Raw genomic sequence first — 27,858 nt, forward strand, 5'->3', positions numbered from 1 at the left:
CATTGAGGAGGAAGGAGCAGAAAGGGCTCTTGGATATCCAGTGCTGAAAAATACCTCACTGTTCAAAAATCCTAGCTTTAGCGTGCTCCAATTTTGTTACTTGCTCGCCTTCAAAATATGGATTTAATATTTATGATGGATTTAAATTTCACAAAAATAAAATACCTACTGCATTACCAATAAGGAATATAGTTTCGTGAAATAAAATTGAAATCCATATACAAATTACGTCTCTATTTCCAAGGGACTTCTGTATCTCTAATGATTTTGTTTTCAGGTATTTATAGTTTTCATTAAAATAGGGTTTGCATACTGCTTCATATTAATTGTTCATACTGATAGTGAGACGATTAAGCAATAGTGACAGTAAAAACGCAAGGGTTTTGCTTATTTTTTTTAAGCTTATCTGTGTTTGTTTCATCACACAACGGCAGCACATTATAGAGAACAACAACAGAACAAAGTAAAGCATACAGATCTTTTTGCGTGTCCAGCAGGTGAAAGTGTGGCTGCACATATTTTCAGCCCCATCTGGAGGATAACAAATTAACTCTTTGACTCCACGAGGGGAAAGAAGCTATCACTCACAGCCAGCTGACAGGGAGGGTCTATTAATATGGAGATGCAAGAATTTTGGACACGAATGTCAGGACTTCCCATCCGTCACTGCGATGCACGGGAGAGTTGTGTGCTGAGCCCAGGTTTCACGCTTTAATTAATGCATTCTGTGCACTCTGACCAACCTGATAATCCAAGAAGCCTCAATAAAAACCATCCAGGGAGGGAGGGAGGATATGTCATCACTGTATCATATGTTACAGTCAGGAGATTTACCTCTCATTTCTACTGCACGGAGCGCTGTTATTTTACTTCCACTGGAGGGCTTGCGTACTTGGCGCTGTGTAAAGGGCACGATGAAAGAATTGCCAACATCAGTGCTTGTTTAAAGCATCAAGCCATCTGCTCATCTCAAAGGGGGATCAAATGGAAATGGTAAGAAACTAAGAAGGGGAAAATACAGCACTCCCCACGCTTTGCGCTCTCTGCTCAGGAGGAGCTGAGGATGCCTTCACAGAAGCAAGACTGCATGTTCAAGAGAGGCACACAACACTGGGAGAGAGAGGGACCAACTGACGTACTGCTTCACTGCCCAAAAGTCTTCTTCTGGCCACTGTACATCCACCAGAGTTCTTAAAAAACTGGGCAAACTAAGAGCAGATTTCAGGCCGGTTGAAGATACAAAGGTTCAGCTGCCACCAAGGGACCAAGAGGGAGCATTTGTCCAGGAGGTGTTTTGAGACCACTCAGCATGACAGAAGGGTCTTGTACCCAAGCTGTCGAACCACGAGATTCTTCTGAGGAGTACATACTTCTCTGCCATGCCTTGGAGACTGGGGGCAGTGACTGGTAGGGACTGTCCTCATGAAGGTTTCCTGAGAAGGAAACCCTGTCAGGAGAACAGCAAAGAAAACGGTAGACAAGTGCTGGAGGAAAGCCAAGGGGCCACACAACAGAGCTAAGCCCCAAACAACAACGAGGTGTGACCAGGGGAGGAAGGTGGGACTCCAAGACACCTATGCTCCCGCTGTTCCTGGCTGCTGGAGCAAGTTCACTATAACAAGCTGGAAAGGTCCCGAAGCTGCATCCTCATCCTTGGTTGAACACAGGGCAAATAAATGCAGTGGTGGCAACTGCTTACTTGGCTGCACAGAGACAGGCTGGAGGAGGGAGCGCTCCCCCCTCCATGAGCATCGGTTGGCATGCACTCTCCAAGCAGTACCCTTACCAGGGAGGCGGATACAGTAATTTAAACAAACAAGGCCCCAGTGATGGAAATTTCAAACTCAAAGCTACCATGTGGAGGGAAATCATCTGACCACAATTTACCTGTTAGACTTCAAAAGTGTCTAGGTCTCCTCTAAAGAAAAGCAGTCTTTTCTTTAATGAAGTTAAGTACTGTATTTCAGCACCGTGTGTTGTGAAAAGGAAGCAATTTGGATTCATTTACTGAAATTTACCTTTCAGATGCGGTTAAATGAAATTAAAAGTTTGTCTGAGTTGACAGAGTTCTGTTTTCCATCACTGTATTGTCTTGAAAGAAAGGATAACAGGCTAAGTGCTTAAATTCCATCCAAACTGATAAGGTTCACTCTATACAGGCACTCTTAGTGCAGTTTATTACACATTGTCTCCCTTCATCCATCACTGGCATAACTTTTTTCTTTTTTTTTTTTTTCCCCCCTTCCCTAAAATAACTGTTGCTTCCCAAAGAAATTGGTATTTGTGATGTTTGTATGGGGTGAATAGTCAGCACTGGGCTACCAGAGAAATGCCATTTCCAATTACAGGGGGAATTAATTTCGTTTCCCACTAAAGGCAGGTTTTGCAGGGCTGAGCTTACATCTGGGACAATATTTCCTTTTTTTTTCTCTTCAGATAACAATTCTTTTGCTTGAATTTCTTTCCCATGCAAGTGAAGCATCTGTGTGACCTCAGAGTCTTTCCAAACACCATCTTTACCCACATCTCTTCCTCGGCAGTGGGAACAAACCTTCGGATTTGCCCATTAGATCCTCTCTGAATCTTTCTTCCCACTACTGTATTTCTCTTCTTTCACATCCCCCAGCTGCCATCGCTCCTTCCAAAGCTCTCACCTCCTGGAACACCCTCCGAGTTACTGACTTCCCTGCCTTCTCCCAGGAGCTTTCCTCCCACCCTGCCTTAGGGCCCCAGGAGCTATAATGCTCCCTCTGCAGCTGGGAGAGGTTCTCTGTTCTCTTGGGCTCCTTTCATTTGTGGCCTTAAACCCTCTGCCTGCTCGAACAAAGGTACGGTCCTGATCCATCCTTCATTGACTACTCTGAACCGTCACAGACGTTTCTCTATTCTTTCCATTAACGGAGCAGCTCATCATTAAAAGCCAGTGAATGATTTGCAATTAATTTTTTATATTACAAGGAGAAGCTCAGCTAGCAGGAACAATAACATGCCCTGTATGCCAACCGCAGCCTTCCAGCTCAACGGTTTTGCCTTCCCTCCCTGCTGCCCCAGCTGGCTCTTGGCTGCAGGAGCTAGCTAGGGTTTAAGTTTCATCTAAGTTCAAATTCCTCCCCAAGACAGACTTCAGATCAGCGCATTTCTGCAAAACCAAGTAATTAAAGAAAAAATCCCGCTACTTGAAATGTCCATTTAATTTTGATTCTTGACAATTTCAAACACAAACTGCAGCCAGGCAGGACTTTCAAATTTTGTTTAGATTTTGGGGGAAGAGGGCAGAAGGGAGAGGAAACCACACATTTCATCAGCATTTTTTATTTTTTAATAGCCTTCAGTGCAGCCGATTACCCAGGAGATCAGCAAATCTTAGCTCTGTCAAAGACAGGGAGAAGAGAGAGGGGAGGCTTTCTCATCCTTCACAGCAGTACTAACCCTCCAACACACAAATCTAAACACTGTCCACTCAGGGGTGCCAACTCAAATGCCTCAGCTGTTAAGCCAGAACAAAAAGGAAAGGACAATCTCCAAGGTATAACTGAAAGTAAATACTAATAATGATGTGTGACATTAAATGATGACTCATTTTTCACGAGGCCGTTTCAGATTGTAGCTATAACCTCAGATTAGACCCGAACGACTGTGTGAGCTGAAGTCTTAGTGGAACCATTAATTATGGATTTCCTGGCTTTTATAGGTTGGAGTCAGACCTTTGATGTTCCTTTAAGATTGTTCTCCTGTGTTCATTTCCTTTGTTTCTGTGTTGGTAGCTTAAAAAAACACCCCAAGATTTCCATGGATGTGTATGAGATAGCCTAGAAATGCATAGTCCATAAAAAGCCCTGCAATTCATGGCTCATAAAGTCCTTGAATCCACGGTCAATAAAGCTTTGGAAAAGAGCTGTATGAACCACAGTCATTTCACAGTTCAATGAGGCTCATACAAGAATCAATAATCTGGTTTAAATTCGCCTGGATTTGTCCCCCACCTGTATACTTCTCTTTGACTTTTCAGGTTGAAAGGCAGCTCAAACGGCTGAATTCGGGACACCTCGCACGGAACCGGTGAGGTTTATGCAGCTTTCATCCAAAAGCCGCAGCAATGACCTAAATCCCTCTGTCTCAAAGGTGAACAAGTCAAGTTTCAGGTGACAACATGTGAGTCAGGAAACTCAAACTGGAAGAAGAACCATTTGGCAGCATGGAGCCATAGCTCAAGGTAACACTATATGCAGAGACCTCAGCCTGTACAGAACACGATTTAAATATATGCAAATGCACAATGGATCTATGGGACAGGCCAGAGCACGAACTTCTAGTACACCGGTTATCCTCAAACCCAAGTGCTAACAGTCTTGCTGGTGAACATCACTAAGGCAACAAAATGTGAGGCCACGTGCTTCTCTCCCGCACAGGTCACACTGCACTGCCCACGTTATCAGCCATCCTGGTTGTTTCCTCCCCAGAACGATCACGCTACAGTCTGGTGATAGGCACACATTTCTGCTCTTTTCTTGCCAATCAGAAAGGAACCAGTTAGAGAAACCTCATTGTTTATTGCCTTGTGCAAGGTCCAGCTTGCAATTAATGCTGATGAAACCCAACTGCCAAAAGCACAATATGTAGCAGCTGGTTTATGAAAGTCGAGACCCCATCCAATTTATGGGGAAACCAGAGCTGGTTGTGACTCTCTGATTTAGCTGAACAGTTTGTATTTTTTGTTTTGTTTTGTTTCCAGGAAAACACCAGAAGTTACTCCAGAACTGCATAAGCACTAAAACCATCTGAAAGCCCTAAGGCAGACTTCCCTTCTTCCAGCCTTTCCTCATTTCTAGGGCTGTGATCTCCCACTAATATCTCCCTGGGATCTTTCAGCAAGGCAGGCGACATGCAGCGTCTGGTTCATCACCAGCGTGGTGGGAGCGGAAACTTACATTTCCTTATCCCAATCTCCATCCTTATGAAATGGAAGTAGAGGGAAAAAAGGTTTCGATTCAGATGAAATCTCACGGGAGCACAAACCAAACAATTTAACTCTAACCTGGGGAACTACCCTTTAAAATACTTTTCCTAGGAACATTTCTTATTGAAACAAAACCAGCAAAAGTCTGCCGAAGCTATGCAAGCACCACTGCTTCAAGCCCCCAGCTGCACATTTCCACAGCCCTATCAGGCCCAATATCCAATATCCTTTCTGGATAGATAGGATAAGGGCAGGAGGGTTGCGCCTAACTGCCAGGCTCCCACCACATCTCAGCACCTCAGCTGTATGACATGCATGGCGAGCTGAACCAGACATCCTTGTGAAATGCTGGGACGTCATGGGACACCACGATTCAGTGGCCCCCATGCAGAAGAAAGAAAAGTCCCTTGTCCTCAAGGCAATCAACTATTTTGAACCAAATGCCTCCTAGTTCATGCGGGCTGCATCCAACCCCCGAACGCGCTTTGAGAACAAAACACATGAATCCTTCTTACCAAGGATGGCATTAACCTCAGAAACAGCTTTACTACATTAAGATTAATATGCACCACCTTAATAAGAATCCTTGCATAATTCACCCTGAGAATACAATAAACTACGGGAAAAAAAAGAAAGAGGCAACTGCTACGTTAAAAAGAAAATAAAAATAATAAAAAAATAATCCCAAAACACAAATACATGGAGTTTTTTCCTTAGCAAATGGAGAAGCCTCTGAGAGACTGACTCATTTTACTAGCAGAGAATTTAGGTGCTATGAAAATGGGAATAAAAGTAACGATCAAACATAATCATCACATGTATAGGCGAGCAGCCAGTTCTCAACAGATTATTTCATTCCTTTTACTTGTTAGGAGATCTATAAACACTGTGGCTGTTTATCTGCCCATGACTTGGCCTGGATAAAGGCAGTAAGAGCCTTCTCAGTTTTAGAGGAGGGAGAATAAATTGCCCGGGAATCCTAAAAGCACACATCAAGAAGCCCTGGTCAAACATGAAGACCTTATTCAAACACTGTTTGGAAGTTTTTAACCTTGGACCAATATTGGCCACAGAAATGTGCCCACCTCTATTGTCTTCACATAGACGCCTTAGCCAAGTACTTCATTTTACCCGAGTTTGCTGTTTTCAGCACAGTCTGAGATGTTAAAACATTTCAGTCCCAGAACACAGTTAAGATTGAGTCAGGTTTGTCAGAATTCTAAAACCTCCCAGGAACAGTCTGCATGCTTGGAAAATGGGAGAGTCTTTGGGTGAAAACTGACAGTAAAGGTTGGAAAATAATTACTGGAAGAAAGTGGGTGAACGCAGAATATTTTCCATTGTTATTTTTTCCCTGGTTTTACTCTGACAAGTCTTTGTTTTTGTGTATTTAAAATCTTCTAAACATTGGTCTTTTTTCTCTTTACTTTTACATCAAACATGCCTATAAGCCTTCTTCCTAATTCTTCATTAAGCTCCAAAACCACCATTTCACTCCCTGTCTCTCCCATTTAGCCTTTTTCAAACCCTCTTTATTGTCTAATCAACACGGCCTGTGATCTGTAAAGAGCAACTAGTCAAGAGACAGTAGGAAAAGGACAGGGACTGTAAAAGTTATGACTCACCTGTCTTCTATCCGAACCCAGAGGTCATTGAACTGTCTCTGGCGATGGTGTTTATGCTGCTTCTTGTGCCATTTCTTCTGCCTGCCAAACTCTTCCAGCTGGCTGATGCTGTCTGGCAACAGGAGGTGAGGAGACAGGCTGTCATCTTCGTCCATCTGCAGGGGCTTCAGGGAAGGAGACGTCAGTGGGACCTGCTCAGAAAGCTGGACAGCGGGCAGGGCTGTTGCTGAGGACCCTTCCAAGGCTGGGCTTGTCTTTGTCATCCTTGAGCTGAAAAACACAACATTTAAACATTTGATGAATAAGCAAGGGCTCGTGCTAAGACAAAGTGAAAGCAGGGGGCTACACGACTTGTTGGGTGCTCCTAACAGCCAAGGTGTATGAGAAGAAAGGCTTTTGCTCTGGGGCAGCAACTAAAGACAGCAGCGGCATTTCCTAGCAAGCTCTGAAACAAACACTGAACCGGGAATCAGGCAAAAGGCAGTTGATCTGCTCTTGCTGTTTCCTGGCATTTTAATTACTTCTTACAGGCTTTAGAGCCTGTGGTAGGGGTCGGCGTCACCTCCCCCCCAGGCTGAAGGTTAAACAGCAAAACTGTGACTTTCTCCGAGGAAAGCAGATACCTTAACAGCAGCCGATCTTAAATTAGCAAGATAACACTCACTCCCTTCTTTTTTTTCTTTTTTTTTTCTTTTTTTTTTTTTCTTTTTCAGCTTTAGATATCATCTGTGGAAACAAGTAACTGTTTTGACTGCAACAATAATTACGCTCGTTTATCTGAGTTAGGATTGGTGACAGGGAAGCCCAGACTGATGACAGACGCACAGTCTAATAGCTGGGCTGCTGGGGTGGGACGTGCGAGTTGGACCTCAAAAAGCAGGTTTTGTATAATGGAAAAATGAAGCAAAAGGGGGGGTAAAAGGCCTGTCCAAAGCCACCTTGAAACAACACTGCCACAGCTCTTTGCTCCTGTTTGAAACACTACCACCTCTTGCATCTGACTGGAACTACACAGAAAAATGCCTTTTATTGTTTTAATCTTCTGGAGTTTCACTAATTTAGAAAAAAGTCAGTACAAACTCTCTCCTTCAATACGCAGCCACGTGAACTTACATTTGTGAGCTAAGATAGCCGAAACAAAAATCTAATAAACCAGTACTGACACAAAGTGATTTCCCACCCCACCCCCCTCAACTTCAGTAGAAGTTCCTGGTTGGTCTTAATTGCAAGAGAGGAACTTTTTCTGTCTTTGGGATGGCCCAATGAGTTGTAGGTACAGAAAATGGAAGAGGATTAATAGGCAATATGAAGCTGTGGTCTGCAAAACTATTTCTATTACATGGATGCTATGACTTTTATGACAGAAACAATTAAAGCCACATGAAAAGTTTTGCCTCCTGAGTGAAACCAGTAAGACATTTTAATGAAAAAGTAATAAAAAATCCTAAACTTCATTGGTGACAACGTACAAAATGTGCTGCAAGTGAAACCACATGTTTCATTTATGGAACATTTTGTTCTCTTCCAAAAAAGTCACATCTACTACTAATGGCAGTTTTTTTTCTTTTTGATTTTTTTTTGAAGTCCATTACAATAGCAGTCAAGATGGTCATCTCTATTTCCACTGCATCATGTTTCACCCAATGTCCTTCCAAGAGCTTCTGATAATTAATCGTTGCTACTATAAGACTCACTGGCAAAAACGACAGTAACTTTGTCACTCTCAGCCAACATTAATGAAGTTCTTCAGAGATCGTATGACAGATACAGAAAAGAAAGACACTTGTCTAAACTAATACGAAATTTTTCCAAGGTTGCTTTCGTTAATAAAAGACACAAGAAAATCCCCTATTTTTCCTCTTTTTCCAAGCATTCAGACTCTCAGTGAGTCCTTCTCAAACTCACTCCATGCTCTGTTGCACGTCACAGAGAGATCTGCTGGTTCTGGCTTTTTTTCCCCGTTAAGACTTTCTTCCATGATTCATGCTGAGGATGAATTTTCATCAGTGCAGCAACTTTCTTTGCAAGATCTTGGTGCTCTCCAAAGCTTTCAAGACTTCTTTGGTTGTGACATAGCTGAAGGAAAGCCATCTCCAGACTCATGTAAAAGGAAAGGCTCTCCTAGGTTTGCAGCAGGCGTGACCCTCAGGGCACAGCAGACATTTCTTAATTTTTATCCAGCCGTGATAATGGATCAGGGAATTCTCAACATGCAAATGCAGCCATTTAGCAGCTTGCAAGGTCACACAGTGTGAACTTGGATAGCATGGGTTAGGCAGGTGAGAAGGACCTGGACCAAGTGCCTACGAACACCCTGTGGGTAACTGCAACAGCGGCAGGTGGCAATGGGTGGCAAGAACCCCCTGGACTCACTGCCTGCTGCACTTAGGCAAAGCAACAGGAATACAAGCTGGTTGATTCTGCCCCGAACCAGCTTGTTCTGATGCTACTCTGGATACCTCTGCTCCTCACTGTGGTGTGAATTCACTCAGGTCTTTGTGCAACCCAGCCACCCGTTTTCACACTGGGGAGAAGAGCGCTACCCTGGCCACAAGGCTGTGGTGGGCAGAAACGTTAAGGCGGCAAGAGCATGGAGCAGACATGAGAACCCAAAATAGACAATGTGATCATCACAGCTGGAACCGAGCTGTTGCTAAGATTTCTGTTTCCCTTGACATTCTTCTTCTTGCCGCTGAAACTGTGCCTCCTGTTCACTGATCAGACAGTCATTCCCCGAGATGCTGAAGGTGGGAGCAGTCCTCGCGCCAGACCACATCTGCCAGCTCAAGGCTGGGGCTGCCACTGGGCTCCTTGAATGGTCTTAGAGACATCTGAACACATACTTTCCACCTTTTAGCACCTACTATTCCGTTACATGTGTTTACCTTGCTCTGAGCTCCTAGTAAACTGGAACCAGTGGAGAGGTGTTTTTACGGGTTGAGATTTTAAAAACCACTTAAGACGACTGGCAGCTCACTTCTTATTAAAATTAATGAGTTTGGGCATCAAAATCCCAGTGGTGGCTTTGAAAGCTTCTAGCTTAATTGTTTCCACTACCATCACATGAGCCACAGGTTGTAAACTCGGTATTTCAGAACATTCTTTGGGAAGAGAATAAATAAACACTGAAGAAACGTTAAAATGTTGTAACCTAAAGAGGGTTATAAACTAACCACTGGTACTTTAGAGTTGACGCAGGGGGAATAGCTCCACTGTGGCAACTGTATATTACATTTGGTTGATACTTGTTCCATTATTCCTGTACTAGCAATAATTACCCCAAGACCTAGGGAGGGACTGTTGAAGGCTGTATGTTGATGTACACTTGCTTCTTTCAAAAAAATGAAGATTTTTTAAAACTGATTTAATAGATCTAGAGACCTGGTTGTTTTCAAATCTGTTCATCAACCTACAGGCATTCAACCATAAGTAAACCCAAAACTTTGAATCCCACAGAATACGGGTATTTAATCCAAACACATTGAAAGAATATTTAACAATCTGAATTCAAAGTAAGGTAGACTTCCTATCAGTAAATAACTTCCCCACTGATTTACATCACAATTTTATTAACACAAAGATCTTGACTACTATTAATAATATTCAGGATTTTTTTCCACCTAAAAGCAAAAAGACAAACCCCTCCCATCTGCAATACTGTCCATCCTATGGACAACAGATCTCCCCATTGCGTGAAGCTTTACTGTTAGATTCAGCTGATCACTTCATGGACTATTTCATGCCTTTCCTTTGGTCTCAGCCTCATGTGCTCTGTTAGCACAGCTGCAGTGTATGAAACCGTGGGGACGTAATACACTTTTTTTTTTTCTACTCCACTACTGCTGAGGCAGCTTTTCAAGATACATAGCTATTTTTAAAGCCAGAGAAAAAGCAGGGCCAGTTTTCAGTCTGTGAGGCCACAGTGCCTTTTCTGAAGAAAGAGTGAGAAAGTACCACCCAAACATCTTGGTCCACACAAAGATCTCAGAGAATTTTCATGAATAACTTGATACAGCTCCAGGCTTAGAGGTTCCACCCATTTCTAAATCAATCATTCCCACACAGGGTGGTCTTTGAGAAACTGCAAGTATTTCAGGCCCTTAGGTGGGTTTTTCTCATCTCTGACCTTAATTTCCTTCCCTGGGATGCACAGTTCTGCAAAACAAGTTCTCTAAAGTAACAGAGTCTGAATAAGAAAACTTGGGAATCTCAGCAAACACCCTGCGTGGCTTGGTCCTAAGGTACCGAAAACAGAGTGAAAGCAGGAAAACATTTATTCTTGCAATTTCTTGAAAGCGCTTAATCCCCAAAAAGCCCTGTGGTTTTGTTTCACTTCTGGTGAAATTTGCCATCCTTTTGTAATTCTTTTCAAGAATTAAAAGAACAAAACGAAACATGCCAGTAGTTCAGGCTGAGCTGTATGCTCTGTTAGGCTGTCTCAGCATTTCTTTGCCTTGTGGTCTCTAGTGTCGCTCTGCGCTGGCACTGACAATAGAAAATAGACTCATCACTGGGATTTGCTATGGGTATTGAGTGCATCTGGTCAGAAAAATGACATTAACATCATGAAGTCCTGCAATAACATCTTTTCATAATACCCAGGCTTAAAATCACCCAGGTCCTGCTTTCATTTAGCCCCAAGCTACCTGGCAGCCTAGCCATGTTTTCCTCCCTGGCCAGGCAAGCACCTTCCCACCCCTCACATCACGTATCCACTTTCTGCAGCTCGGAGGTCCGTGACCATCCATGGGCTTGAAAACCTCCTCTGTAGGGTGAATCAGAGCATCCACATTCCGTTCCTGCTCTGAACGGCCCTTGTGAATAGCCCACCTTCCCCCATCAGTGGAGGCTGCGTGGTGTCAACACGACAGCTTGTGCTGCACCTTGCCCCCACCAACAGGGACTTTCACAACCACCGACTCAAGGACAACTGTCTGAGGGGTGATGAACAATCAGGCAGGGCAGACGCCGCTAATGTCCCCGCCCCTGCCCGAGTAATGCTAATAACGTTTGGGGTGAGCCCCATCAAGCCTCCCCTGGGCATCAGCAGGGCCAGGAATTTGCCCTTGCTTTAGATCACGAGAGAGGACATGCCTTTGCTGACCATACATATCTTCCACGTGAATAAATCATCATTCTATTTTTTTCAGCAATCTTGCGGTAACATTTCTGTTCCCTCAGATATGTGCAGAATCTTCTAAAATGCAAGTTTGCCAATTTGTTATTTGCATCTTGTCTTTGTAGCGCAAGCGATGGAAAAGTTTTGCTCAGAAGACTGCCATGCTTTGCACGTGCTTCCAAGTACAGCAGCATCACTGAGGTTTCCTTGCTTCAATTTTCAGAGCTGTCAGACAAGGCAAGATTTTGTTTCATCAAGAGAGAAGCTGTGGTGATAGCAAAGAATGTGCGATGTGGCAGCTTTATCCTTATGCCACCGTTCTTGGGATGCACCCGGATGACAGCCAGACACCACGTTAAGAGAATTTTATTATAGACTGATTCTCATAAATTCCAGTTTGGGAGTCTCTGTCTAGGCAGGAATTCGTCAGTCCCTTGCACGCATCCTTGCTCCCCTTGCCACAGGCCACAGAAACATCTGCTTCTTGCTTTTTTTCCCTTATGCATCTCTTGGAGAGAGCAGTCATGCACACCCACAAGATGGGCACCAGAATGTCCTGTCCCACAAAAAAAAATTGCTTTTTTTTTTTTTTTCTCTTCCATGCTAGGATGAAACTTGGATTTTCAAAGCTCCTGGGAGAGCAGCAAACAAAAGGAGAACAGAAACCCAGGCATAAATCCTAACCCACACCAGCACAGCTTATAGGGCCTCTTACTAGTGCTATGGAGTATGGATTTAGACCATGGTCTCTCACATAACGAGGTGACACCAGTGCATGCCACCATGGAGTTCATCTCCTTCAAGATGAAAGCATATATATATATACACACACACACATATATATATAAAAAGATTTATTTTTTTTTACTGCAAAAGAGAGTAACTCCAAAGAAAAGACTAGAGAATCAGATTCTCCCCATACCTAACTTACCTGAGCTGCTTCAGGTAACTGCTGTAAATTAGTGAGATGAATTTGGGCTCAAGAGACAGCAAAAGACAACGCCTGTGAAATCCCTGATTATTCACTCATCCGATCGGCTTCATTATAACAAGATATTTTATTTAGGATGCAGTTGCCTTAGGCCTGAACACTAACGTTAAAGCATTTCCATTTCTTAAGAAAATTTGGAAACGAAGTTGTTTTTTCATTTTTGCACCAGAGTAAACTACATCTCACAAGCAGTTAAATTAGGTTAAGTAGTTTAAATTAGATTACAGTCCACTCCAAACTTGGATGGTATCTCTGGACTCGGAATCCATGTCAGGCTATTTCTCTGGGCAGAATCACTGTTGTTCAAGAACTGTGGCCTCATTTTTAAGGGAATTTAGTCCTCGGTATACATGTATATATATATATATATGCAAACCCCCAACTCTGTGCATAAATGAAGTTAAAAGCTTGTGAGGTCAAGATGTTCCCATAGATGGTGATATTTTCCTTCCCAGCTTGAGAAACTATAAAATAAAGAGACGTGAGTAAAACTTTTGTTATCTATTCCACCGCATTAAAAGTGAAGCTGATTGAGGGCATACAAGAAATGCAAGCTTTCTGCAACTTGAGTGGTTGAATTTGCTGGAAAAAAGAAAGGACAGCTGAAACATTTGTTACGTGCCATTTTCCACATTTTCATATGAATTCTTTTATTTCATAAAACTCAAACTGGTTCGTTTCAGCACTTTCTGAACAAAGCTTTAAATTATTTTTTTCAGTCTTTTGTTTTCAAAGACTTAAATGTTACAAAGTGGCCTTTTTTGTTCAAGAATTGATCTTAATTAGAAAGGAAAACCCAACTAATAAATAAAAAATGACAAAAAACCAACAAAACCTGACCCCTGCCTTGAAAATTGTCCTCAAAATGTTCCACTTCAAATTAGTCTGAACTTATTTCCCCTTCTCAACTTTTTGGTTCAGTTCTTGAACTGAATAATCCTTTGTTCATGCATCTTCAGTGTAAACTGTAAGCTGCATGCTCCAGCCTCAGAAGATGGGCTGTGCCCAGAGGAAGGACGGGTTCACCCTCCAGTCTTGCTTCCATCGCCCACGTTAGTAGCAAGTAAGAACCTTCTTCGCTGGTGGCACACAAAACCTCACCTCAGACTCTATTCCCTAAATCTTCACTGTCTTGCTATGACCATACCCATTTAGTGCTAAGCTATTTCTGCCTGGGTAGTTTGATTTAAGCAAGATATTCATAACACAGCTGCCTTTGGTGCCTCACTGTCTTATGGAAGTTGCACTTAAAGCTCCTTGGATTGAATAACTATCCCATAGATCGAGATGGGCTCTTTTCTGCTCAAGCATGCTGGTTCAGCATGGGAGTAGCTATACAGCTGTACTGGGACATCTGGTTTGTTCTGAAAGTCTTCACAGAGGAGAGAAAAGGCTTCACATTCAAATTACAACTCCTATAAGCACATGTACCACTGAAAGACTTGACACATAATCTTAACTGAAAATTTTAAATGTCTTCTAATAAATTGTTGAGTGCTGACTTTGCACTGAATTTTCAGTATTTCTGCTTTTTCTCCCTGTTTTTGGACAGAAACAGGTGTTGGAGTATCAGTGTTACCTCTGGATTGAAAATCCTGACTTCTGTCCAAATTTGCCAAGAATACACAGGCTTTCCGATGAATCTAAAGTGATGGTATTACACCACAAAAGAAGATTTTAGGGTTGCATTTTTATTGAACTGGAGTACTTTCAAGCTTTATTCCTCATATTTTTTTCTGTTATTGCTTGAAAACCATTTAGTAACAAGAGTAAATACGTTGCTCTTTCCTTTTAATAACTTCTTAATAAACACATATACTGCTTTAATAAAAAACAATGGCGGACTTAATACTGGGCAATGTAATCTCTCTTTATAAACTCTCTGGTCCTTCTGTGTTTCTTTGCATGATATCACAATAATTATACACAGATTTTTCCGGTGCTGGGAATTAACTTCCATCATTCAACAGGTTCTGCAAAGCATAAAATTCTTACCCAGTTCATCCCAACCTGCAATAGCAAGTTTCTTCAGGTCTAACTGTGACACACCGTTTTGCTTTGGGCTTATTGGTTTGGTTTGGGGCCAGTTCTGACTCCACACATATTTATGGCGGTTTGGGCATTGTCTGAGAAACTGGACAACGGTGACCAAATGCCACCATCTCATGTCAGCACTTATGATCTCAGTGACTGGAAAACAAGCCAAGGGCTGAATAAATCCTTCCTTCTCCAGCTGCCATAATTAAACTAGAAAAACTCATCCAGACTTGTGTCTCTCCTAATTCCGTTTGAAGTCTGTGGAGCTCCTGATGCCTGTGGCTGTCTGCTCCTCTCTAGTCATTGCTGACTTTTGGGACACCAAGCTGTGCAGCCATGCATAAGACAGGTTTGCTAACTCAGTCGCAAAACTATTCTCATCTCATGTGCTGTTTATTCCCAAACCATTCCTGACCTCAGTTTAAGCACAGAAAAGAAGAAAGAGGATGCATTTGTTCTATCCCAGTAGTTGTCATCCAGACAGGCATCAAGATTAAAAACCTGACTGACAAAAAACAAACAAACAAACAAACAAAACCCCACCAAACCGGCTGCTTCGTTTTGATTCCTCAGCAGAATTACAGCTAATACACAACTGTTGTCTGCGTGTTTCTTGCCTGCAATCCAGACTGAATTCTGCTCCTAGATTGTCTCATTTGGGAATTGGTTTCTCCTCTCTGCTTGGTCCTCTGGAGGGAAGAAATATCTGCAGAAGTCCATATTTCCCATCACATCTTAAAAATAAACTCTCTACAGAGACATCAACTGAGCAAGATACCAAGTGCCTAGCTTGAGGGATTTAAACATTTTTACTGACTTCAGACTTAAACCAAGGGCAGATTATTCAGCGTACGCCTGGCACTGCTCCCTGCACCTCCTTCTGATGCTCTTGAAGCTGGGCCCTGGCAGAGATGAGATACTGGGTGGATCACACATCTGTACAAGCACGGCAACTTGTCTTCCTTAAGTACCCTGTCCAGTCCAGGCTCTTGCAATCGCAAGACGACAGATAACGTAGGCACATAAGTAGCTGCTATCACTAGAAGAGAGACACGGACCACTTAAACCGAGCAGCAGGCAGAAGTGTGGAACCCAAGAGCCATAAGACCGTGCCTGCAAGAGATCCCACAGCTCTGTTACACTGAATCCACTTTCCCTCTCTGTAGCTGACACTGTAAAACATCTGACCTGCTTAGCCGTTGAAGGGCTGCTGAGCTAAAAAAAGGAGCAAAGAGCCAGTCTGCCTTCTCCAAAATACTGTTACAGCCCATCAGCGTTGCTTTTATCACAGGGCCTGATAGCTTCCAAGAAAAGAACAAAACATTTGTCAGAAACCCTGTTCAGCCAACAAACTCTTCAGCCTGTCTGTGGGCATTTTTACGGTGTGGTAACGGACACAGCCCTTGAACCATAATGAAGGCAGGAAAGTTCTTCCTCCAAACACCACTTGCTTTAATGCCTCATGCTGTTCTACCAACTCTAATGTTAATGGACTTTACATAAGGTCTCTCTACATATTAACCTGGTTTCACCTGGGCTCCCTCTCTGTAGTAACTCATGATGATGAAACTGCTTGTATCAAATACTTATTTCTGTTTGAGAAATCCATCTTTCATTAAAAAGCTTCATTAATGAAGCATGTACATTGCTACCGAAACCTTAAGAAAGAAAATGAGGGTTTATGTTCTCTTTTTCAATTGTTAATTGAAACCTAGGAGATTTGACCTTGAACTACAGCTTGAATATCTAGGTGGCATTTCAAGAAAGATTGATTTGTTAATGAATTCAGGCAAATCTCACTGACTAGTTACAAACAACAGGGCCCAGGTCTTCTCCCCTTAAAACAGGAGAACTTCCACTGACCCCAGAAAGTATCTCTGCCTCATTGCAATGTCTGTTATTATTACTTTTATTGATACATTTAGGAATCCCAGAAATAAGCTACGTACATGTTAAAGAGTCCCATCTCAGCAAGCTGACAAGTAAAGGATATGAGACTACGACAGATAGATGCAGCCAGAGCATCATGACGATACAACCACACAGAACTGAACCGTACAAAAGCGAGAGCCTTTGCAGCTTGACCCCCCAAACTCTGCTGCAGACCTCCTTGCAAGGGACCTCTGGGGGCTCACCTGCTCACCAGCTCCCATGGGCTGAGTGACCCACACAGCCGAAAACGCAGGAGGGTCTGCATAAAGGCAGAGCTTCCTTCCTTCTGCGCCTAACTGGGTAGCACTGGCCACCAGGAGTCACAGAGGTCTACACAGGTACCCTACTAACAGCCTCTGCTGAGACAAGGGGGAGACAAGCGATGGTTCTCCAGCAGCTCTGGTGCCAGTCCTCTTCCAATGGAGGAAGGGGAGGGAATATCCATGCATGGCTAGCAGGGCCTTTCTGCTGGCCCAGCAGAAGACTTAGGCCAACTGGCTTCCTTGACCAGAGAGATATCGAGATCCTCAGGTGCCCTTTGTGTAATCTCTGCAGATTTGTCAAGGAAAAATACTAAATTAGACTGAGGATTGGCAGTGGGTGAAACTTTCACTGGGAGTGCTGTGTGAACACCAGTGACACACGAGTCTAGACTTGTCTTGACTTGGGCTTGAGCAGACCCAACTTCTGCATCAGCTGACTATGTACACACACACGACATAAACCCAGCGATTAAGCCCAGCTCTCCTCCCATGAAGAGAACCCCAAACAGCAGTAAGTGAAACACCAGGAAAATGAAAACCACTTGTTCTGCTGCTCCCCAGAGCACAGTCACTCAGTTAAGAAGTCGCCTCCCTCCATTGTGTGTGCATGTGTGTTTTCTTAGTCCGTGCTTGTTTGTTTGCCTAGAAATGCTTTATCTAAGTGCCAGTTGTTTGAGAGGGTATCACAGCCTAGTATTTGCAGCACTGCCTAGCTACTGAAAAGCATGGAACATCACAAGTCTAACAGACGTCAGAGACTCATCAAAACTATGCCTGGCATCTGGCACATGTTCAAGCAGTCACGGTAACTTCTTATCACTATGCAAAGCTGGAACACTTGTGAGAGTGACCAGATTAGGACTTCTCCTGGGGTGCTATAATCCAGCTCAAACTACAGAAAAGCCATCACTCCTTTGCTAGAAGGCGGCTTTTAATCTCAAAATCACTCTTCTATTCTCAGAATAATTTGGTAATTTAAAATTCAGGGGGTTAGTATACATTATTAAAGTGAACTGTCTTTATCCATGGGGAGCGCACCCTCCTACCAGCCTCATGGGAGCGGGCTGTCTCTGCAGCACGGCCTGTACTGGAACACACGCTTCATTTTCAAAGGGTCTGGAGGAGAAAGGGTTCAACTTTTATGCATGTAACATTCATTCAGTTTCTGCCACTGCTTCTTAATCCACAATGAATATCATTCCTTGATAGTTCTCCTGTAAGGACTTCACCTTTCCAGTTTCATTTCACTTCCCAGTTTCATTTGTGACCTAAAATGTAATCTATACATAAGTATGCTGCACATGCAAAGGTTCTCATTTAACATTAGCAAGAAATCACGTGCCTCTAGGGGCAGAAAGATGACTCTCTTGTCACAAATGCAGTTTGCTTTGACAAAATGCATCTATCGCATCCACTGACTGTAGGTCAATGCATGGAATGACCTAGTGCTCCTGGGAAGAGGACTTCAGCCTGGGTGGCACTGTGGAGGATGGAAGGAGGCACCCAGCAAAACCATGTGTGTGCTCAAACTAGGGTCAGAGGTGAGGGCGCAAGGTCCTTCAGATCTGCATCTGCCAGGATGGGAGAAGCAAAGGAAGAGCTACCCATTGACCTGGACCAAAACACCACTAGTATTACCCTGGCCTTAGTACTACTGATTTCAGAAATCAGCTTTTTTTCTCCAAAGTTCATGCAGGGACTTCTGGATCTTCCTTGTGCTGGAATATGATACCTTGACTCTGTGGGTGTTAGGAATAGATCCTTAAAATTACTTAAAATGACGGAAAATGCCGCAAATGCAGACACTGTTAAAACCTAAACCCACTACAGTAGCAGAGATTTACTGCTCTCCTTATAGAACCATGGAATCATTTAGGTCGGAAAAGACCTTTAAAACCATCAAGTCCAATAATTAACCGGGTGCTGCCAAGTCCACCACTAAACCATGTCCCCAAGCACCACATCTACACACTTTTTAAATTCTTCCAGGGATGGTGACTCCACCAACTTGGTGCTGTCTGCAAACTGACTGAGGGTGCACTCGATCCCCCCATCCAGATTGTCGATAAGGATATAAACCAGGACTGGCCCCAACCCTGGGCCCTGGGGAACACCACTGAATATAACTCCATTCACCACCACCTTTGGGCTCGGCCGTCCAGCCAGTTTTTTACCCAGCCAAGCAGCGTGCCTGTTCAAGCCATGACCGGCCGTTAGACGGAATCACATAAGTTTGTTCCAGCTAGCAACATTTTCTTTCCCCTCCAGAAATCAGGAGACAATCCCACAAAAACATTTGAGAACCACATGAACCTTGTTTAGCCACTGTGGATTGGGATTTACATTCCAGATGTATAATGAACCCAGAGACGCAAAGATGTGGGCACACAGTGTTATTAAACCCTTGAAGATTACTCCAGTCTCACTCAATAACTTAGTTTTTTCTTAACGATGCTGGCATGTATATAAACTATAGCCTTTAGCAATGCTCAATGCCAACAGAAACCAACAACTTTGCAGAGGCTGAGCGGCAGCCCAGGGTAGTCCTCTGTGTTAGAGCTCTGGACAGCCTGTATCGTTTTTCTTCAGTGGAGGGGGAAAGTTTATTTGGGAAGCGTTTCACATCACGGACAATAGGGAACTGTTTAGCTTTCCACAAATAGGCTGGTATGCAACTTCCGAGCGCTCTCCAAGGAAAACCTTGGAACACTGGCCACGTCCGTCCTGCAGGGATTTCATGTGAAGTAGTTAATGCCCCACATCCTTCATCTTGATTTATTTCTGCTTCATCCTTGTTTCAAAGCGCTGTGCTCACTTCAAACACAACATGGGGCTCATCCCTGAAAATGCACTTTGTTCGCTGGGGACTCCAGATTCGTATCGGCCGTTCAAACATAAACAGGGATGTGCCGTCTCGACAGAGGTATTTCTGTGACTGCCTTTATTTTTGCAAGAGTAATTTGGAAATGTGAAGCTGGGGTCAGATGTCAGGAGACTCACATCCAGCGGCCAGACAGGGCAGTGGATACCAAAGCACTTGGAGCCTGTCTATGATTTTGCTAGTGAGTTGCTGCAGGTTAGCAGGAAAATCTTTGAATCCCTGACTTGACACATGTCCTGGGAGTCAGCGAAGAAAGGATTCAGAGCACTCTTACCCACAAACTAAGAGCATCAAATTAGGTCTCTCTTCATCTGGAAGCTGCCATCAGCACAGAGTGGCACGGCAGAGTTGTGAGCTGGTCTGACATCCCATACAGCAGTAGAAAGGGGAAATACCCCAAATCTAGTCCTTCCATCAACTCTGGTCCCCTGCGGGATCAACTGTTTTCTTGCTGAAGTCAACCGTCGTTACGACCACGCTGTGTGTAAATTCAGGCTAATTCTTGGTGCTGATGAAAAGTTCTGTTCTGTGGTGGGGCTACAGATGAGGCAGACTGATGGGCATAGCCAGGTCCACAGTGACCACGACAGGGTATGTCCTCCAGGTGATTCTCCTAACCAGCTGGAGTCTCAGAGGTCTGTGACAGTGGCAAGAGATCCAATTTTCACGACAACTGTCATCCATGCAGCCACCCAGCTGAACAAGAGGCCATGGTGGAGGCCAAAACAGATAATTCAGTTTCTGTCAGACACCCCCTCTGCCCCCATCTTTCTCTCAAAATTTACATGTGTTAATTCTGAACCTGGATTACTGCAGTAGTGTATTTCTAGCAATCACGGTTGCAGGATATTGTCTTCATTCAGGATGTTCCTCCATCATACCAAGTGACAGCCACCGTGTCTATATCCATATACAGCATCTGATCCATTTTTCCTCCCTCCTGTTTCTATTCACAGGTCCATTTTTCATTCTCCCTGAATGTGGAGCATTTGTGAGTGTAGGTGGAAAGCCAAAGTCTTTCAACACCCACTAATAGAAATTTGTTTTATTAATTAACTCTGTGGGGAGGAAAAAAAAGCAAAAGAGAGCTGATCCTCTGCTCTGAAATCATGAATCATTGCACAAGAGAAGACATGTCCTCTGAGATACCAGAGGCTGCTTCAGACAGAGCTAGTGACTGAGTTGCTTTCTTGGGAAGTCCTAAGTCATCAAACACAGCAGTTTAATCCCCAGGAAATGGGAAACATATTGGCATGATGTTCACTTGCATGGAGCATGAGGTCCAGAGAAGGGTGAACCTCCAAAGGTTCTGGAGATCAGTTTCGCTTGTGGAAGAATTTTGAAACCTTAAAGCTCCTCTGAAGTATACCTGATCTGGAGCTGGGTACAGTATTCCCAACAGACGATTTACTGGATGAATTAAACTCTTTACATACTTTACAGATTACATATGAATTTACTCTGACTTCTCATAAAAATGATTCAATGATTATGACATCAAAACGTATTCTGGCTTCTAAGTTATTTAAAGCGACAAGCACTTCATATATTCATCATTCTTAATTTACTAGCCCTGTTGTAAGAACTTACTTTTTTTGGCATTCCTGCTCTTTCTACTAGCACTTATCCAGGAGGGAGCAGCTGATACACGTGCTTCTCAGTGTGACCCTTCACCCTGGTTCTCCTAAAGGGACACCCACACACTCATTTCAGACCCAAAGCTGGGTTGCGGCCACCTGTGTGGTGTGAAGTCATCTGGCTTTGCTGAGATACCACGAGTTGCTAAAAGTGAGACTATTTTGCACTGAAGCGGACACGAAATGGCACAAGATCACAATACATACATATGTTAGAATGACCTTCCACTTACGGGGGCAATTCAGAAAGATTTCCGTACATTTCACAGCTTGCCACAACACGATCCGCCCACAAAGAATCATTTGGCCATGCCGCCAGTCGCACGGTGTAGCTTTGGAGGGCTTCTAACCCCATTTAAATTGTGAAGAATATGCCTTTGGACACCTGATCACTCAAGAAAGATAGAAAATATAACTGTCAGTGCATTCCCATATAGAAAGCCGTATCCCCAACTGTTTTCTTTTAAGGCACTGTTCTTCAAGGAATTAAGAGAAAGTGTCAACGAAAGATGCCATTGACTCCCTTTCTTCCTGTTCCTTTCTTAGGAACTTGTGCATGTGGAAGAGCTCCCTGCAAGCAAAATTACCAGCAATTACATTCACGCTGAACCAAGCAGCCATATCGATTGCAACACAACCCACAGTCCTCTTGCTGAAGGAAAAGAAGTCAGCCCTGGAAGCAGAAAAGCTATCTGTCCTAACGTGTGAGGTCTCTTTGCCCGACAACGTGATAGCGAAGGTAAGGGAAGTCGGTGCTGCAAAGACAGAGTGACAGCAAACAGACCACAAACTTCCTTAGATAAACGACATCTTTCAAACCACACAATAGCACTTGATACCTTCGTGCCCCTTGAGCTGTTACCAAGTGCAGCTGCACTTCAGCCCAGATTGATATCGCTCGGGACAGAGGCCATCAATCCACAGGACAAGTGCGGGCTGACTACACAACACAAAGCTCACACCATCTCACTCTTTCGCTATAATGCTGGAGAGGCGATGGCGCAATTTTTCCAAAGGCTTATGTGAGTCTAGTGACACTGTCTGACTTGAATGTGGGGCCCAAGCCCTTCAAATAAGAGGGAAATTAATATCACAAAATGATTAGTCATACAAAACCAGCCAGACACCTCCTGCAAGCAAACTGGGCCAGCTGTCTAAGACACCCTTGAGCAGCCCTCTAGAAAAACCAGTCTTTTTACATCGACCACAGTAAGCATCTGCACAACTGCGGGAATGTAATCTTAGTTTTCTACCAGTTCCCTCATGGCTCCTCACAACCAAAGACAGGAGAGAATCAGCAAGAATCTCATATTAACGATGACCTCTACGAACTACTGGCACCGATGGAAGCCTTGTTGTTGACTTCAGTGCAGTTTGGATTGGCTTTATTACTAGTAACTACAGACCAGACTTTTCATCTTATACCGACGACCTTAGGTGAAAAGATCTGCATTAGAGTTGGCTGGAAGCAGAAAGAGGATGGAAAATCAGCTTCTCCTGTGGAAATAAGAACTCCAAAATCTGGCTAGGAAGTGAAGTAAGAACTAGCTCTGAACTTTGAAAGTCTCCAAGGCTCTGAAAGTTGACTATTAGATAGTTTTGGAGTATGAGATACAGATCTCCTAAGACTGATGGGCTGCAGAGCAGCAAAGACCTCGAAACCTTAGCACTGGCTTCAGGACAGCTCAGTAAGCGAGCTGCCCTTGAGCAAAAAGAAGCAAGCCCCGGTTCCCCAGCGGCCCTGTGTCTAAGTTCCCAAGGAACAGAATGATATGGAATGTGAAACAATTTTGTCAAAAGAAACCAGAAATTTTGCCAAGGATAAAATCTGATTATAGAGAAAAGTGAATGTCCCTATGGGAGAACTAGTCAAGCACAAAATTCCTGAGTTTTGTTCCATATTCTTTCAGCAACGCCATTAATTATCTCACTCTTTCCCAGATTTTTGTAGCAAGTTGCTAAATTCCACTCTTTCAGAAGGTGCTCAGTGTTTAAAGGTGGCCTAAAGAACATGCAGATGCACGGGCTGTAAGTGATGTGTTGCTCAGGAGGTGACAGGGTAATTAAGTTTCTATGGTTGAGAACTTGTAAGTTGACTTTGCTTCTCTACCACATCTTGGAGATTTTCTTCAGTTTCTTTCCCCCTAAGAGTTAGTTTGACGGATCAGACTTCATGGCTGTAAGGTAATTACAGACTCAAAGACAGTTAAATGCCAAAGGAGGATATTTTAAAAGCATGTGAGAATCCCTTGAAAACGTAGCGTGCGTATTTTCATGGCTAAATATTTTAAGTATTAAGTAGTCATATTCTCCAATGTTAGATGAGGCGATAAATTTGCCAATGCATGCAGGTGAACCCCATTTAATCCCTATACACCTCTTACTGCAAATTATGCTGTGAGACACCGCCACCCCCACCCCCAAATAATGGGTTTGCTTTTCCTCTGAGGGAAGGAAGCTAGTGAAAGGAGTAGGATCTTCAGGCTCAGATCAAGTGAAAGATCCAAAGGTTTACAATAGGATTGAGAATGGCAGCATCCCAATGGGGAGATTATTCCACCCACAGAAAAAAAGATAAGTTGTGCATTTTTCCATGTCTCAGAAGAGATGCGATCCAGAATGCGCTAACACCTCCCCAACTCCTTTTTTTTCTTCAGTTAACTCTGTTGTCTCCAATTAAAGCGTCACAGCTCTCAATTATTTTTACTTGTCTCTTATCTAAATAAAATTTTACTTATTTCACTACAACTCTAACATTCTTCCAAGCACATCCCGAACATTAACAGCTAAGCACAGTGGAGTAACCCTGCCAGGCTGGCACCAGGAAGTTGCCAAGGAACTGGCAACTACTGGGAGACTCCCGAGGGCTCTGATGACATCCGTACATTTCTGGGATGTCACCTACTGAACTGCCACTTTTACCAATTTGGGGCTTTGGGGAACGTTATGTCAAACATTTTCCCATCTCTGCATATCGCCTGGTGAAGGCTAGGGATCCTGATGGAGTGAAATGGCTGCATCACTGTGTGGACTGGGTGTGCTTTCATTCGGGGGGGCGGGGAAGAAAGCATTCGTAGTGGAGCAAAGACTTTCATCATAAGACTCCGCTGAGTAGGAGAGCCAGGCTCACACCTGTAGGATGCTACAGGAAAAGGTGTAGGAGCAAGCGCTCTTTGCTTCAGAAAGGAGGAAAGGAATAAGCTACAACAGCAAAGACATGTTGCTTTGACTGGGCCAAGAAGTTAAAACATAAGGAGGACGGGTAATTAATTTCTACAGCAGAGCTCCAAGAGTTTACAATAAACCCTCAGATGGGCAGAAATGAAAGCTTGTCCTGCAATCTCCCATTCTGAAAGAAGGCAGCATTGAGCAGAATACCAGGAGGAGCAGCCTGATGGAAATGAGCACTGCTGCATGTTTTTCTGGCCAAGAGAATGATGTGCAGTACGTCAGGGCCTGGCGTGTGGCAGAAGGTCAGAGCCAATTCTGAGAACCCAGTAACAGTAAGAGTCATCACGGACACAGGTGCTTCCGGGGTTGATCTTGCAATTTGGCTGTTTCCAATTAAATGTGAAGCAGCTGTGGCCCTTTATCTGCTCAAGTCACTGGAATCCATCTGAGGGGAAACTTTCTACCACCTCCTCCTCCCTCCACACCCCAGGCATGCAGCTCTGCTTTCTGAAGACAGAGAGGGGCAGGGATGGCCAAGTTGGCAGAAGCCCTGCAAAAAAAAAAAAAAAAAAGTTGCTTTCCTTATCTCAGGGCAAAGCAATGAGATACTGATTCAGCCATTCATTTTCCAGTGCCTTTATATGCGGACAAGGAGGACAGCCAGCAAAATAAGAAGCAAATATGAACGCTGTTGAAGGCTGTCAGGCGAAGAGATTTGGGACACTTTCCCTCAGGCAACAAAATAAACAAACGAAGCCAACATGAGGATAAGTTCTCAAGCGTTTATGGCATTGCTCTGCATGCTGAGTACAACAGCATTTCTTTTGCAGAAAGGGATTGAGCTTCAAAGAAGGTGTTTTCCATAGTCAGCTGGTGGGATTCTAGAAGAGGCTCAGGAAGGTCAACACCGAGCCACCAGGCAGATCAACCGGAGCTAGGGGATTTCAGAAATCCAGCCAGTGAAAGCTCCCAAATAGCTCCACACCAGGTAAATGTACTTTATATGAACTGTTCTTTGCCAGTTCATTGATTCTGTAGCCATCAAACCCTTCTATACCTTGGTTATCTCTTCTAGCCTGCCAAGATCTCACTTTACTTTTCCCCAATACTTTAAGAAAGGGAGAACTTGGCTCAAATCTGTGCTTGTTGCTAGAAAACAGAAATGTGAGACTCTAGGTATTCAGTTTGGTTGGCTTAAAGAGCAGCCATTTCACAAGCCACGCTTAGCATTTTGGACAGAGAAAGCCAACAATCTTCCGGCTTTACTCAGCCTGTATGTAACTGAAAGCATAAACAGCTTTGCTCTTTGTCCTTTTTCACTCTTCCCAAGGCTTTTCTCATACACAGGAGCAGCGCTATTTATCTTTAAAAAAGCTATTATTCTGTCCTTCCTGAAACTGAAATAGACAGCAGAGCTTAGACATCATACCAGACTGCCCCACCTATTTATGGTACCAGTACTTCATTATTATTGAACAATAAAGATCAGGCTACTAATCATTTCAATAATAGTAACAATGATCATACTGTTCTAGGAACAGAGATATTAAAGAAAGATAGTATTTGCTTTTTTGGCAAGGTGGCATTGGTAGTAAGTAGGACATAGCACGATATTTTGCTGAAGTTACTCTCATCATTTCAAATAGCGGGGTTTCTGGCTTAACCTGGGAAAGATTGTCCTGTAAATTACTGTCAAGAAATCATTGATATTAAGCCAAAACCACACTCAGTTTCAATGATACACCTCCAAACGTTCCTATGTGCCAACTCAAATTGTTCCTCTTCATCTTTCTGCGCACAATCCATCCACAACAATTCTTTCTTGAATTCTCTTGGCCAAAACATAAGCATGCAGCTGCTTCAGCTTTTTCCAGCTCTTGCATTTTTTCCATGTGCTGTCCACCCCCACCAATCTCTACATTAGAGTCCAGCTGATCTTCCCTGAACACTATCCAGTTTTCAATTGTCAATGCCAGAATGCAATGCAGTGGGCTTGACGCCCTTACACAACGGACTTGGAAGGAAAGCAGAAATGTCTCTTTTGGGTTTCAATAGAGGAGAGAAATACCTCTTATTCCATAGGGCTCCACAAGAATGAAGATGAAGACACCTGCGTCTCTATAATCCATAAAAAGATTTCTGCTTGCAAGCAGCTCAAAATCTATTGAGCTTCTACTTGTTTATTCTATGTATCCATTCGGTTAGTATAGCCACTACCCCAAAACGGTTCCTCTTCTGGGCCTTTCTAACTGTTTTCAAATCTTCTTATTTCATTGTTTAAAAAGGAAAGAGGAGAGCAAAAGAAGAAGGGTAGAAAAAATGCAGGGTTCCTTAAAACTCTCACAGCAACATAACCCCAACAACCAACTGGCCGTGCTTTCTGAATATCCCATAAAATTTTGTCATCACTGTGTCTGACTAGACTGTTTTTTGCAGCTCTCAGAAGCCATAAAATGCAAACAGTTCTAAAAGAGACAAAATGGTTTGCAGCAGGCTCCTCATTTCTCAAGGGGAGCCCCACGCAGTTCTGATGGCTACAGCCCCAGCTGTAGGACAACCCAAATACAGCCCCTGACGTGCAGGTCTAGGAGTCTCTTTTTTCCTAAAGACAGCAAGCTGTTTTCTGTGAATGTGCTTAAATTCTCTTTTTTATTTAAACTTTTTATAATCCTCTACTGTTTCTGCACCTTGAGTAACGCAGTTTAGTGGGAACTCTGGGTTTCTTTACCATGCCATTTATTTTTCTTTCTGTATTCTCATCTAAGACCTGTCGATCTGCTTGGATCATCAGACTATAGGAAAACATACCGTGCATCTAATCTTGATGGAGTACAAACATATGCTGTCTCGTCAATCACACGCGCACAAGAGTATACCCTTCAATAAAGTTTTGTATGTTCAATATTCAGAACAGATCCTACTGGGTTTAGGGGACTAGTCCAGACAAAGGGACCAGCCTGCCCAGTGTTCTGGTCTGGAGCAGGGAACAGAAGCTACCAAGTGGACCATAATTCAACTGATGACGTATGCATCGTTCTAGGCAGCAGTCCAAGTCCACTTGCTTTCAAGTACCTTTTCCCCAGGGACTGACAATTTTAGGGAAGACGTCACGAACACGAAACACTGCTGCCAAGGTAGGGGAATGTGTACACAGAGGTGTCCCACATTGCAAATAAGTCAACATTAAGCAGTGGCTTTGTTTCAAGTTTCCTGCCCCATCACGCTACTTCAAGCCTATGAAGACG

At 43.5% G+C, this 27,858-nt stretch overlaps 1 protein-coding gene across 1 annotated transcript in view; it reads right to left on the bottom strand.

Moving 5' to 3' along the window:
• The window catches only part of TRABD2B (TraB domain containing 2B), a 295,930-nt gene that overhangs the window by 18,500 nt on the left and 249,572 nt on the right, over nt 1-27,858 (bottom strand). Inside the window, 1 exon segment of the mRNA XM_055725226.1 lies at nt 6,583-6,852. Coding sequence (XP_055581201.1) covers nt 6,583-6,852 — 270 coding nt within the window.

Source organism: Falco cherrug, chromosome 12, assembly GCF_023634085.1.
Source record: "Falco cherrug isolate bFalChe1 chromosome 12, bFalChe1.pri, whole genome shotgun sequence".
NCBI classification, from domain to species: Eukaryota; Metazoa; Chordata; class Aves; order Falconiformes; family Falconidae; genus Falco; species Falco cherrug.